Below are 13,115 nucleotides of genomic sequence, written 5' to 3'. Positions count from 1 at the left end.
CAGTAAGGGCAACTAACTTGTTTTACAAATGTGTGGAATCCCGTAGTTTCTTCACATAGGTTTGGTGGGGTTTTTTTAGGTCACTGATCCTTCACAGACATTTTACTGTATTACATCTGATGCATGATTCCAGGACATGAAAAAAAACAAACAAACCATGTTTAATGGAGTTGGGAGGAACTGCTACAATGTGGCTTCCATGATGCCTGTCTTAGGAACCAACTTGTTTGGTTGTCACTGAAGATGAATTGCATTCATAGATCTCGTCAGCTGCAAAAACTGTAAATGTGTGTTAAATCTCAGGCTTCTGCTTCCCTTCACAAACCATTGGCACCTTGTATGAGTAGATCACTGTGGCCAAAAATAATTTCTGTACCTGCTCCATTCTCAAGTACCTAATATTCACTTGCTTTCATCATTCTAGAAATCTGCCTTTTAATGGAGGCAGCCTGAATTTCTGCTTGTGAGTCTGCACTGATTGCTGATTGCTTCAACTGTTGCTGGAGGTGTGGGGAGGAACTGGCTATTGTTTTTGCTGTTGCAGAGTCTTAAGGCAACATCTAGATTGACTGCCACCAACCCAATCTCTTCTCCCTTTGCTTCTGCCCTCTTTCCACTCTTGTAGGTTTGAAACTAATACTCCCATGATGTTTCACTCCGATCTTTCCCCGAGGCTTCCATTTTGCATGTGTGGTAATTTAGCATGTTGGGTTTTTGAGCTCTGGACAGTTGTGTTTTGCCACTACACTTGAGAATTTAACTTTCTGACAATAACATGGTGAAGCACAATGTCTCCTAGATTGGCTCAGGTTGGATAGAACAATTTGTGTAAATCATAACAGCAAGGTACGTTAAGCCTTTGAGAAATTTTTGTCATTAAAGGGGTCTCTTTCCTCTAGAGCCATCAGAATTTTCTTCATTCTTTGAATTTTGTGTGACTCACTGACGCTTTTAAAGTTCTCTGGCAACACAAGAAATGTCTTGGCTTGTTTGAGATTTGTTTTTCTTCAATTTACTTTAATTTTTTCCCCTTGGCACTCATGAGTTTCCCTTGAGGAAGGGGTAAACAGAACAGGGTAACATACAGACAGCTAATTGATGATAAAACTATAATCTTTTTCTCAAGCCTCTTAGAAATAGTGAAGCTTTCCTTTCCACAACTTGGTGAATTTGCAATGAGAGAGTTGTAGACACACAAAGCTGTGGAGAATTGCTGTGCTTTAAAATACTGAGGAAGAAGTTTTAATTTCTCCTGGGCTTTTAAATTGCCTATTTAGTTTGGGCCTGGTACTGTGCAAGATGTGTAAAATACCACAGTGAAGCAAGTCCGCTGACTCAATGGAGTTCTGTAGAGTGTCACAGACTAATTGCTCTGCCTTCGACATATGCCGATTTCTTTTAGAGGAGAAAAAAAGTGCTTAAACTTGACATACATCAAACTTGTGCTGTCAGTAAGATGGACGGATCAGTCCATCCTCTGGACTTGCAATTCCCTATGGCTTTCATTTAGCCTAGTTGGCCTTGTTAGAGTGGCCATGCTTTCTTTCTCGTATTAGGAGAGAACCTTGGGAAACCTGGCCCTAATTCACAACAGCAGCAAGATCAATAACTATCAGCGTTTGGTCAAGGGTGGATGAATTTGTCATGGGATGACTGCTTTTTGCTTTGGTTTAGTTTGGTATAGTCATTTATTTTAGAGTTGAATGTCACAGGATCGCAGGAGTGCCTGAAATTCAGGGTTCATCAGAACTGCCCATTACTGTGTTTGCTGTGGTTTACTGTAAGAAATATTTCAAAACTATTTCACCTGGTTCTAAAGGAAGACAAGAGGTGAAGCTTACCTGCATTTTATTTGCCTTTTGTTGTGGGATGGTGAGTTGGCTTTGTGAGTCCCCTTTTCATGTTTTGTGGGTTTGGTTTCTTTTTGGGGGATTGGGTGTTGTTGTTGGGGGTTTTGTTTGTGTTCTTTTTTATTTTAACCTTCTAGGTAGTCATAGACTCACAGAATCATTTTGTTTAGAAGAGAACTTTTAAGATCAAGTCCAGCCATTAACCCAGCACTGACAAGCCAACTGCTAAACCACATCTCTAAGCACCACATCTACATGTCTTAAATACTTTTACAAATGGTGACTCCACCACTTCATAGAATCATAGAATCAGTCAGGGTTGGAAGGGTCCACAAGAATCATGTAGTTCCAACCCCCCTGCCATGGGCAGGGACACCCTACCCTAGATCAGGCTGCCCACAGCCTCATCCAGCCTGGCCTTAAAAACCTCCAGGCATGGGGCCTCAACCACCTCCCTGGACAACCCATTCCAGGCTCTCACCACTCTCATGCTGAAGAACTTCCTTCTCGTGTCCAGCCTGAACCTACCCATCTCCAGCTTGGCTCCATTCCCCCTAGTCCTGTCCCTCCCTGATATCCTGAAAAGTCCCTCCCCAGCTTTTTTGTAGGCCCCCTTTAGATTCTGAAAGGCCACAATAAAGTCACCTTGTAGCCTTCTCTTCTCCAGACTGAACAGCCCCAACTCTTTCAGTCTGTCCTCATAAAAGAGGTGCTCCAGCCCTCTGATCAACCCAGTGGCCCTTCTCTGGACATGCTCCAGCACGTCCACATCCTTCTTGTAATGGAGACTCCAGAATTGGATGCAGTACTCCAGGTGAGGTCTCACCACTTCCCTGGACAGCCTGTTCTAGTGCTTAACAGCCCTTCTGGGGAAGAAGTTTTCCTGATACCCAAATCTCTCTTGATGCAACATGAGTTACGTCAAGGGACCTGGACCTGAGTAAGGCATTTGACTCTGTCCCACAGGATATCCTGGTCATCAAACTGGAAAAATGTGGACTTGATGAGTGGAGCAGTTGCTGGATAAGGAATTGGCTGGATGATTGCACACAGAGAGTTGTGATTAATGACAAAATGTCCACCTGGAGACCAATGACAAGTGGCATTCCTCAGGGGTCAGTGCTGGGACCAGAGCTGTGTAACATCTTTGTCAGTGATATGGACAGAGGAATCAAGTGCACCCTCAGCAAGTTTGCAGATGATACCAAACTGTGTGGCTAGAGGGTGGGGATGCCATCCAAAGGGACCTGAATAGGCTGGAGGGGTAGGCCCAGGCCAAACTCATGAAATTCAACAAGGTCAGGTGTAAAATCCTGCACCTGAGTCGGTGCCATTCCAAGCACAACTCCAAGCTGGGCGATGAATGGACAGAGAGAAGCCTGGAGGAGAAGGATCCAGGGATCTGCATTAACAGTTTAGAGCAACAAAAATAGTTGTAGATTCTAGATATTAGAAGTAAATTGGGTCAGCTGTATTCCTCCATCTCCTTTGAGGAAAAACAAACAGCCTCTCTATTACAGAGATCAAAATTTATTTTAGTTCTGAATTTGCATACATGGCTGGGATAGGCTAGTATAACCAGGTGTTACTCTAGTGCTTCTCTGGTATAACATAGGAGGAAGAGTTTCTAGAAACAGGGATGGATTAACACTGGTATTACACTTAAAGGTAAATGAGTAGTATTGTTCACACTGGCAATAAACAAACTCATGGGAGGCCAGTCTGGAATAGGGTGGCTTGGAATAACAGTGAAGATACAGCTAGAATTTTTTTGGTTTAATTTTGGCTGAGTATCCTCTACCAAGTACCTACTTGTGAAAAATACCCAGGGAATTTTTAATAGGCAGTCAGAACAGCTGAAGTTGAAGAATGGCACCAGATGAAACGCCTGATAATTAAAGGCTTACACTGGTGGGACTGCCAGAGCTCCTGCATCACTGGTAGAAATGAAATATTTTCACAGGATGTTAGAGTTTGGAAGAGATCCAAGGAGATCATTAAGTCCAACCCCCCTGCCAGAACAGGACCACACAATCTAGCACAGATCACAGAGGAACGCATCCAGACAGGCTTTTAAAATCTCCAGAGAAGGAGACTCCAAAACCTCTCTGGGGAGCCTGTTCCAGTGCTCTGTGACCTTTACAGTAAAGAAGTTCCTCTTTGTATTGAGGTGGAACCTTTTGTCCTGCACCTTAAACCTGTTGGTCCTTGTCCTATCGCAGGGAGCAAGTGAGAAGAACCTGTCCCCGCATCCTGACCATCCCTCAGATGTTTATAAACATTTATTAAATCCCCTCTCAGTCCTCTCTTCTCCAGACTAAAAAATCCCATGTCCCTCAGCCTCTCATAAGGCAGTGCTCCAGTCCCCTAATCATCCTTATAGTATTCATCTGGACCCTCTCCAGCAGATCCCTGTCCCTCTTAAACTGGGGAGCCCAAAACTGAACACAGTATTCAAGATGAGGTCTCACCAGGGCAGTGTAGAGGAGGAGGAGGAGGAGGAGAACCTCCCTTGATCTGCTGGACATGCTCTTCTTAATACACTCCAGGATTCCGTTGGCCTTCTCGGCCACAAGGGCACATTGCTGTCCCATGGACAACTTGTTATCCGCCAGCACTCCCAAGTCCCTCTCCACAGGGCTGCTTTCCAGCAGATCACCTCCCAGCCTCTACTGGTGCAGTTTATTATTCCTCCCCAGGGGGAGGACTCTGCACTTGTTGAACCTTTTTTGGTTCCTCTGTGCCCATCTCTCCAGTCTGTCCAGGTCTTGCTGGATGACTACACAGCCTTCAGCTGTATCAGCCAAGCCTCCCAATTTGGTGTCATCAGCAAACTTGCTGAGCAGACTGTCTGTCTCTCTCTCGTCTTCAATGTCATTGATGAAGATGTTGAACAGGACTGGACCCAGCACTGATCCCTTGGGGGCTCCACTGGTTACAGCTCTCCATCTGGACCTAGCACCATTGATCACCACTCTCCTGAACTCTACCTTGTAACCAGTTCCTAATCTACCTCTCTGTCTGCCCTTCCTTCCCACACTTCCTGAGCTTGCTCACTAGAATGTCATGGGAGACAGTGTCCAAGGCCTTGGTAAGATCCAGGTAGACTACATCCGCTGGTCTCTTTGAATCTACCCATTCAGTTGTGTCATCACAGAATGCTATCAGGTTAGTTAAGCATGACTTCCCCTTGCTGACTACTGCTGATAACTACCTTCTCTTCCAAGTGCCTGAGATGCCCTCCAAAAGGAGCCCCTCTATCATTTTTCCAGGGATGGAGGTGAGCCTGACTGGTCCATAGTTCCCTGGAACTTCTTTCTTGCCCTTTTTGAAGATTGGAGTGACATTGGCTCTTCTCCAGTCCTCAGGCACCTCTCCTGTCCTCCACGATTTGGCAAAAATGGTGGAGAGTGGCAGAGCAATAACATCAGCCAGTTCTCTCAGCACCCTTGGGTGCATCCCATCAGGGCTCATGGACTTGTAAATGTTCAATTTGTGTTGCTGATCAGTCTGCACTGAGCAGTGGGGAGCATTTCCTCCAGGCTTCCTCTCCTTTATCCAGGGTCTGGAGTACATAGGGGAGCTCAGCCTTAGGTGAGGGAGTTCAGCCTTAGTTCAGCCTTTTCTCCTATAGGAAGTATTTAAATGAGTTTGTGCTGTACTGAGCAGAGAATATCAACAGTCAAGTGCTCAGTATGCGTTTGGTCATCCTTCCCCAAAATAACAATCTCAATTCTGAGGTGTGCATGAGATCTTGGCACTTTGGAACAATAATTTTGTTAAAGTCATGTTTATTGCAAGGGAGATAAACACATGAAGCTGGAGTGTGACAAATGAAAGAATTTGTACCATTGTAATTGAATTAGGCAAACAGAACAGGCTTGACGGCTCTGGGTTCCCCCTGTCAAACTGCATTTGTAATTCTAGCCTTGCATTCATGTGTGGCTGTGAATGGCACAATTTCCCTCTTGATACAGTGGGCTTGAGCCCCTGTATGACCACTTCAATTCACAGAGAAGTAGCTTTGAAGAGTAAATTTTACAAGCATACTGAAAAGGACTGCAGTTAAGTCTTGCTTCTCATTCATTGGCTTGACTGTCCGTAATTGTGAGCCTGTGTTTACTTCAATCATATGTAAAGCTTTTGATAACTTACAATCAGGTATTGATTTTAGCAACCTGCAACACTTGCATCCCCATATCCCCATAGCGATCTTGTATGCCATGTTGTGCAATTCCAGCAGCCTTTTAAAGTAGCTTGCAGTATTTATGCATTCTAGAAATTGAGATCTAGATTTACGGCTCCTTCACTTTTCCTTAGCTGTCAGAATCCAGTTCTCTTAATCTGCTAAAACCTTAGACTGGGATAAGGCAAAGATAGGTTAGGGATCCTGTAGGTAATGTCAGATGGTTACTGGTTTTGATGATCTCTTATTTGTCAGGTTCAGTGGACATTGTTATCATTGGCTTCAGAAAGTAGAGCTAGAGATTTCTCTGATGTTAGGTCAAACCATATGAAACAGTCTGTTCTCGTTTCAGCTAAGGAGATCTCCATAGATCTGCTATGCATTGCACCATATTGCAAGGGCTGATCTGGTCTGAATAAGACCAAAACAACTCCTCTAAGAGGGAGAGATGGAAGAGGATTATTTTTGCTTGAAACCTTGACTGTACTAGGGCTGTGCAGAGGGGAACGTGTTCAGGGACAAGTTAATTTGGACCATCTATCTTAGTTTTTTACACTTGCTACCCTACATCAGTTGGCCCTTACTAAACCAGAATTAAATGTTGGACTAAACTTCCATTCTGCAAGAAGCTGGGTCATGTCTTTTGTTCCAGGTGCAGAGTGGTATATGTTCCAGTCAGTCTGGAGAATTTTTTTGTGGAGTCATCAGACGTAGAGCTGCTGGAGTTGTAGTTTTGCTGAGGGTCCTAGAACCAATATGCATAGACTGTTCTGGACCTGTTACATGACTGACTCTATATAAAGCAAATTCGAATTTTAACGGAGCAAGTTACTGTAGTTCTGTTTGCAATATTTGTTAATCTCTAAATTTGTTAACAGAAAATCACAGGATTAGCAGAATCTAATGTCTCCTTTCCTAGTGATCCTTCATTATAAACTGGGTGAAATTAAGACAGAATTTAAGCAGTTCAGACTTCAGAAAGATTTTCAAAAATTTAGTGTGACTTACTTAGGACTTCTGGTGGTGGTTCTGCAGTTTCCCTCCCCACCTGGACTTGTAAAATTACCAAGCTAGCTCAGACAATTGGAAGGTAGGATGAAGCTATGTATTTACAGTGTAGCACACATTTACAAGCACATATATACAATATTTACAATTATATGCAAGTTTAAAAGTAATAGAGGAATTCAAAATCCCTCCCAAGCAGTGAGACTGCCCAGGAGGGCTCCCAAATAACCCCTCTTTTCCTTTCCACTCCACCCCGTGTCTCAGAAATAACCAGAAAAGCCCTGTATAGCTCATGTGATTAATTTGCAGAGATCTGAGGTGAGATGCCAAAAGCTGACAAGGGGTTAGAAGGAAATGATTAGATCAGGTTACAGAAGTTTCATGCAGAGGAGTGAAGGAAAGATGCATCCAGGCACACAGATCAAAGAAGAGAGAGACTTTGTTTATATTTTGACTATTTATGTCTCTCAGCAGAACCGATGAGTGATATAGACATGTCTATTATTTTCTTTTAACGGCCGATGATATAACTTCTCTCATTAAAATATTCTTATTAACCTCAAACCAGTACACTTTTCTTCTCTCTAACTTGCTGAGAGACTTCAAGGGCTTCTCGTCCTTGGGTGAAAAGATGAAATATTTAGCTGTTTGGTAGATGAACTGAGTTTGTATAAAGTCACAGAGGCCAGAAATGCAGTCTTTGCAGAAAGTGTGGTGGTGAGGCAGGAAGCTCTTGCTGGTACCTCAGTATTCTGTGGCATAGACTCACTGAGTTCCTAGGCAGGAGCTTCTGCCCTGTTAGAGTGTTATCTTTTTTTTTTTCCTCACTTTGAGAAGAAAAGAGAATGCCTATTCGTTATACAGTTCATCTTGCAAGCAGTGAATGTAACAGGACATGCTTGGAAGGGTGCTCTTGTCTGAGCTTGTCTGTGTTGGAGGTGCGTGGGATTCAACTGAGACAGCCTTTCTGAAGGCTGGGCGTCAAAGGCCAACAGCTGCTGCATAAGAGGAGTCCAGGTCATGTGGTTTGAGTTGCAGTTGCCTGTCCTGGGGACAAATGATGTTGAAATAACTTGTCATAAATAATTTTTTCTTGTTCATTTACTCTGATTCGGAACGCGTAGTCAGTCCTGATGAGAGTCATTCAGGAGTAAAGAGTTGAACTGCCAGAGAAAGCAGCTTACGTGAGCGTTTTAGATCAGGAATGTGCCAACAGTGTGCTAACACTAAGAAACCTCATCTGAGGGGAACCTGCTTCAGTACTTCAGGAGAAAGGGAATGCTGGAGGTTTAATGCAGCTTGTTTGCTGAAGTGTCAGAATGGCTGGATGGGATTGCTGAAATGAAAGTTAGGGGCTTCAACACAAATTAGTTGTTTAAATATCTTTATAGACATATGTGTCTAAGCATAAATAATCCATAGGATGAATGAAGAAAAGCACTGTGGTCCCAAAGGAATTCTGGCATGTTAAAATTGCTAGCCTGAAGATTTGGCTTTCTGATACGGTATTTAAGATACTCTTTCATTCTCAAGCTCTATACATTACTTTGGACTAACTGAGCATTTTTGGGTGTAGTGTTGGGGCCGGTCTCTGCTTCCCTAGGAGTTGGACTGTGTGATCTTTGGAGGTCCTGTGTAACCCCTACCATTCCGTGATGCTGAGATTTTGTTACAGGAAATTGTACAAAAAGAAAGGGAAGTGCTTTCCAGGTAGTCCCCAAAGCAGCCTAGGCTCTTCATGTAAGACTACATAATGTTTTAATATAGTTTTACCTAGCTTTGACTAGATGGAAAGCAAAGGCTGCTTAGAGTCCCTAGTGAAGTTTAGGTCTCTCTGTGTATGCTTGTTCACTTTTTCCCCTTCTAATACCTGAGGCTGAGGTCATGCTTGCAGGGCTGGTAGGTTTTAGGGTAGGTGTTCTGGTTGGCTGGTTTTTCTTGAGAGTTGAAATAGTCCTCTGCTTAAGTAACTGTCTGGTGTTTTCTAGTTCAAACACTGAGAAATGTCTCTCTTCCTAGAAAATATACCTGGAGAAACATCTCTATCAGCAGTTCTGAAATATCTCACTGGTTGTGGTGTCCTTGCTTGTAATGCCTGAACCTGAATCTGGCAAAGCAAGAACCAAAATGCTGAAAAATCAGAGCTGCTTTTTTTTGAAAGCTGTTGTAAAAGTTCAAGTATGTACTGTCAGGCATTCAGTATTGACTTTATAAAGCCTTTGTTTTGGCAGTGGGATTATTAAAGTTATAATTGATTTTACTGCACTTTCTGAGGTTTGTGGATATTTTCAGGAGAGCATTGCAGTGTTTTTGCTGGTAGGTGCCAAAATGTCATCAAGACTTAAGGTAGTGTCTCTTTCATGAAGATTTAACTTGCTACGCAAAACAATTTCCTGTAAAGATTATGATCCTGCCTTACCAAAATACTGTGAAAAGAGCATAATTGTGTTCTTACTATTCTGTGCTCTAGATAGAACTCAAGTTCTGGTAGTAAAAGCTAGCATGGAGTACACCTTGCTATTTTAGTTACTGCTCTGAAAGAGCTGGCAGGTTTGTTCTGGGCACTATCATGGTCAGTATATAAGGCTGTGAAACCTTTTTGAGACAGGGCTTCTGAAATAACTTCACTGAGCAAAATAAAATTGGAGGTAAAAGGACTAATCTTTGGTTCACTGACATGATTGCAAAATTTTTACTTGGTTAAAATCTTCCAAGTAGCTTTAATGCCATTTTCAAATGCTGAACTCGTGCTTCAGCCAATGAGAGTAATCTGCTTCAAGACAGAAGATATAGCAAGAACAGCTACAGCATGAGTGTTTTTCTGTGCTCCCAGTCTTCCTGTTGAAGCAAGTGCTGCTACTGAGATGGAGTTCTGCTTTGAAAAGGGAGCTGGTGACCCCAGTAATTTCTCAGTGCCTGCAATTGATTGTGGTAATGAGGTGAATACTCCTGAAATGCAGACAATTAGTGTGCTTGGTGTTTCACAGAAATTTAGATCGTTCAGACCCTAGTGCTTAGTGGGTACATCTTGCAGTAAAATTGTTATCATCTTGTTTAGTATGGGGATTTTACAGGTTTGTTTGTTTGTGGTGGGTTTGTGTTGTGGGGTTTGTTTTTGTTTGTTTGTTTGTTTTTTTAATGGCAGTGGGGGGTTTTGGTGGGGTTTTTTTGTGTGGTTGTTTTTTTTGTGGATTTTTTTTTTTTTATTAGCACAGCATCAACTACCCACTCTGAAACAGGTCTACAGCGTACACATTCAATTTGAAAGCTTAATATATATAAAGTGCTTTCTTACTGTAAGAGTCTGAATATCAGGGAAGCTAGCCAGAGTTGCTCTGTAATCAACAGTATGTACTTAAGTTAAGTCCTAATTATGACAGTCTGATTTGTGATTTTCATGTAACTTGGGAATTTCAGTTGAACTGAAACTGCAGAGGAACCTATTGTTTAATGACATCAAAATTCACAACTTTAATTGAAAGAAGAAACTTGGTAAAAGGAGTCTGTAAGAATTGACAAGATTGTAATAGTGATGACTGTTTTATAGAAAGGATCAATTTGAGTAAAGAAGAGCTCAAGTGTTGATCCCTATTTTTTTGCTGTATTTAATATGATCCAAGTGCTTGTAACTAGACAAATGTTCTGTAAAACACACTTAAATTAATATTGAAAGCATGTCTTATGACCCTCTGCATTTCCATGAGCTGTTGAGAGGTGATGTAATTGTAATGTCACACCAGAATATTATCTGATAAATTGAGAGAGATTGAATCATCACTTTCCTTTTAACCACTTGCAAGTTAGAAGTCTTGGCCTGATTTGAACTGGTGTCTGAAAGGTAAGAGACCACATAATGACTTGCAAGGTTCCTTTCTTTAACTGCAGTTTTGCTTTAGTTAAAGCAAAACTATTGCACTTTGATGGCAGTAACTATTTAAAATGGAAAAAAAACAACATAGCAATATTGTTCTTGCTTTGCAGCCTCACCATAATTTGTCACAGTTGTGACAAATGCTAGCTTGCTTTTTACTTTGTTACTCAAAGTACCAAATGCTTTTTACTTTGATACTCAAAACTTTTCATTAGAAACTGTGATGAAATGAAATTTCCCTTATATTAGATTCAGTAAGGTTTGCATACATTTATTTCGATGAGTTACACTGGTAGACAGAAAAGCAGCATTTTGTCTAAGGTTTCAGGAACTACAGGTTTTCTTTCTCCCCCACCTTAAAGAAACTCATACGACAGATAAGTGCAATATTGGATCATCAAGAACATAAATGCTGGTGTTTCTGTGACACTATTAACCATTAGACTTTTTACTTTTATTAGGAATAGAACATAGCTGTCAGCAGCTTGAGCCAAGTATTTGTACTTAAGTATTTCTGGTCTCAGGATTATTAAAGTTACTTTTAATACACACTTCTTTGCCAGTGTGCTGGCTGTGTTGTGGCTGCCTTCAACCGCTTCTTAATGAGTTTTCTCCTGAATTGCCCTCAGGACTCCTCTTAACTTGATTCCTTTATTCCCTGTTTTGGTGGTGGGTGTTTTTTTTTTTTGGTTTTTTTTTTTTTGTGTGTGTGTGTGTTGTTTGGGGATTTTTTTTTGTGGTGGTGGTTTTATTGTTGGTTTGGTTTTGGTTTCTGTTTGCTGTTCTGGTGGGGGGAGTGGAGGGGCAGTGGTGATGTTGTCACTTTCCATAGTTCTGACTATTCTTTTCTGTGGATTTTTTCATCCCCAAATCTTTCATTGATGATCCTTAGAAGTTTGGAGATCTCCTTTAAGTTGTTCTTTCACCAGCTTGGCAGCTCAGAGTATCTATCTTACTGTATTGCAGCTTTAGAGAGAATACTTGCTATACAAAGCAACAAGTAGTGAAGAGTGCCTGTTTTTCCACTTTGAGATGCTTATACAGATATTCTTAAAACTAGACAGAGAGATTTTTTTAATTTGTCTTGTGATTTTTTTCCCCTCTTTGCCAAACAGATTTCTAGTATTGCAGAAATACAGTCTGTATCCAAAGATCTACAAAAGATCCAACTTACCTGGTTGTATATTTATACTATGCATATAATTAGCATGAGGCCTTATGTGTAGTAGGATTACAGAAGTGAGGGAAGGTGGGCAATGTTTATGTAGTTAATGTAATCATACAATCCCAGGAGCACTGGGAAGGTGCAACTGTATCTGCCAGTTAATTAAAGCGTGAATTTAGGCAGCAGTTCCTCTGTGGTATTTATATAATGTTCTTTTGAAGATCATCAGAAACTGAACTTCACAAACCATTGTTTTCAAAAATATATACATGTATGTGTGTGTGTGCATGCATGTGTGTATATTTAAAAGCAACCTTGACCTTCCCATTAGCCTTCTGAGACTAAGCAGGCCTCATTCCTCTGAGATTAAGCTTGCTGTAGATTTTTGGAGAAAATGTATCCTAAAGATTGAAGTGTAATTTAATGGCTCTTTGAAATTATTTTTATTTTAACAGAGCTTTCTGAAATAGAACCCAACGTCTTTCTTCGGCCTTTCCTGGAAGTAATCCGTTCTGAAGACACTACAGGCCCCATAACTGGATTGGCCCTCACCTCTGTGAATAAGTTCCTGTCATATGCACTAATAGGTATGTCCTGTGGCATCCTGGGATTTGCCAAAATGCCAGACAAATGTGTCTTCATGAGATGTGTCTTTGGTCAGGATACACACATGCAGTTCTAATGAGGAGATTGTGGAAATAAGAAAGCTGTCATTAATACTGGGGAAATGGGCATCTGCATTTTGTTAGTATCATATCTCCTGGTCTTTCATGGTGCTACAGCAGTGGATGAAAACAAAACCAAAGCTTCTGGTCTGCCCTAACTGCCTTGTGTGCTTACGGCCTGCTGCTGAACTGTAGTGGTCGCCAACTAACTTTTTAATGCAGTCTGGTCAAAAAGGGAGGGGGGAGTCCTATCTTGGACTGTTCTAATGTACATAAACACAGCAGAATTTATTTAGTTTTGTGAACTAACGTTTCTGCTCTAGAGTGAGGATGTTTTTTGGCCTGGTCCCAGACCCTGTTCAGTGGTGTG

At 41.6% G+C, this 13,115-nt stretch overlaps 1 protein-coding gene across 5 annotated transcripts in view; it reads left to right on the top strand.

The window, feature by feature from the left end:
* GBF1 (golgi brefeldin A resistant guanine nucleotide exchange factor 1) overlaps positions 1–13,115 on the top strand; it is a 108,482-nt gene that overhangs the window by 47,697 nt on the left and 47,670 nt on the right. For all 5 annotated transcript variants that reach the window (XM_064144816.1, XM_064144819.1, XM_064144817.1 and 2 more), the window contains exon 4: positions 12,536–12,667. In XM_064144816.1, the coding sequence (XP_064000886.1) occupies positions 12,536–12,667 (132 nt within the window). The remainder of the gene's footprint in view (positions 1–12,535; positions 12,668–13,115) is intronic.

Source organism: Pogoniulus pusillus, chromosome 6 (assembly GCF_015220805.1).
Source record: "Pogoniulus pusillus isolate bPogPus1 chromosome 6, bPogPus1.pri, whole genome shotgun sequence".
NCBI classification, from domain to species: Eukaryota; Metazoa; Chordata; class Aves; order Piciformes; family Lybiidae; genus Pogoniulus; species Pogoniulus pusillus.
The sequence above is the reverse complement of the archived record's forward strand: the minus strand, read 5'-3'. Positions and strand labels throughout refer to the sequence as shown.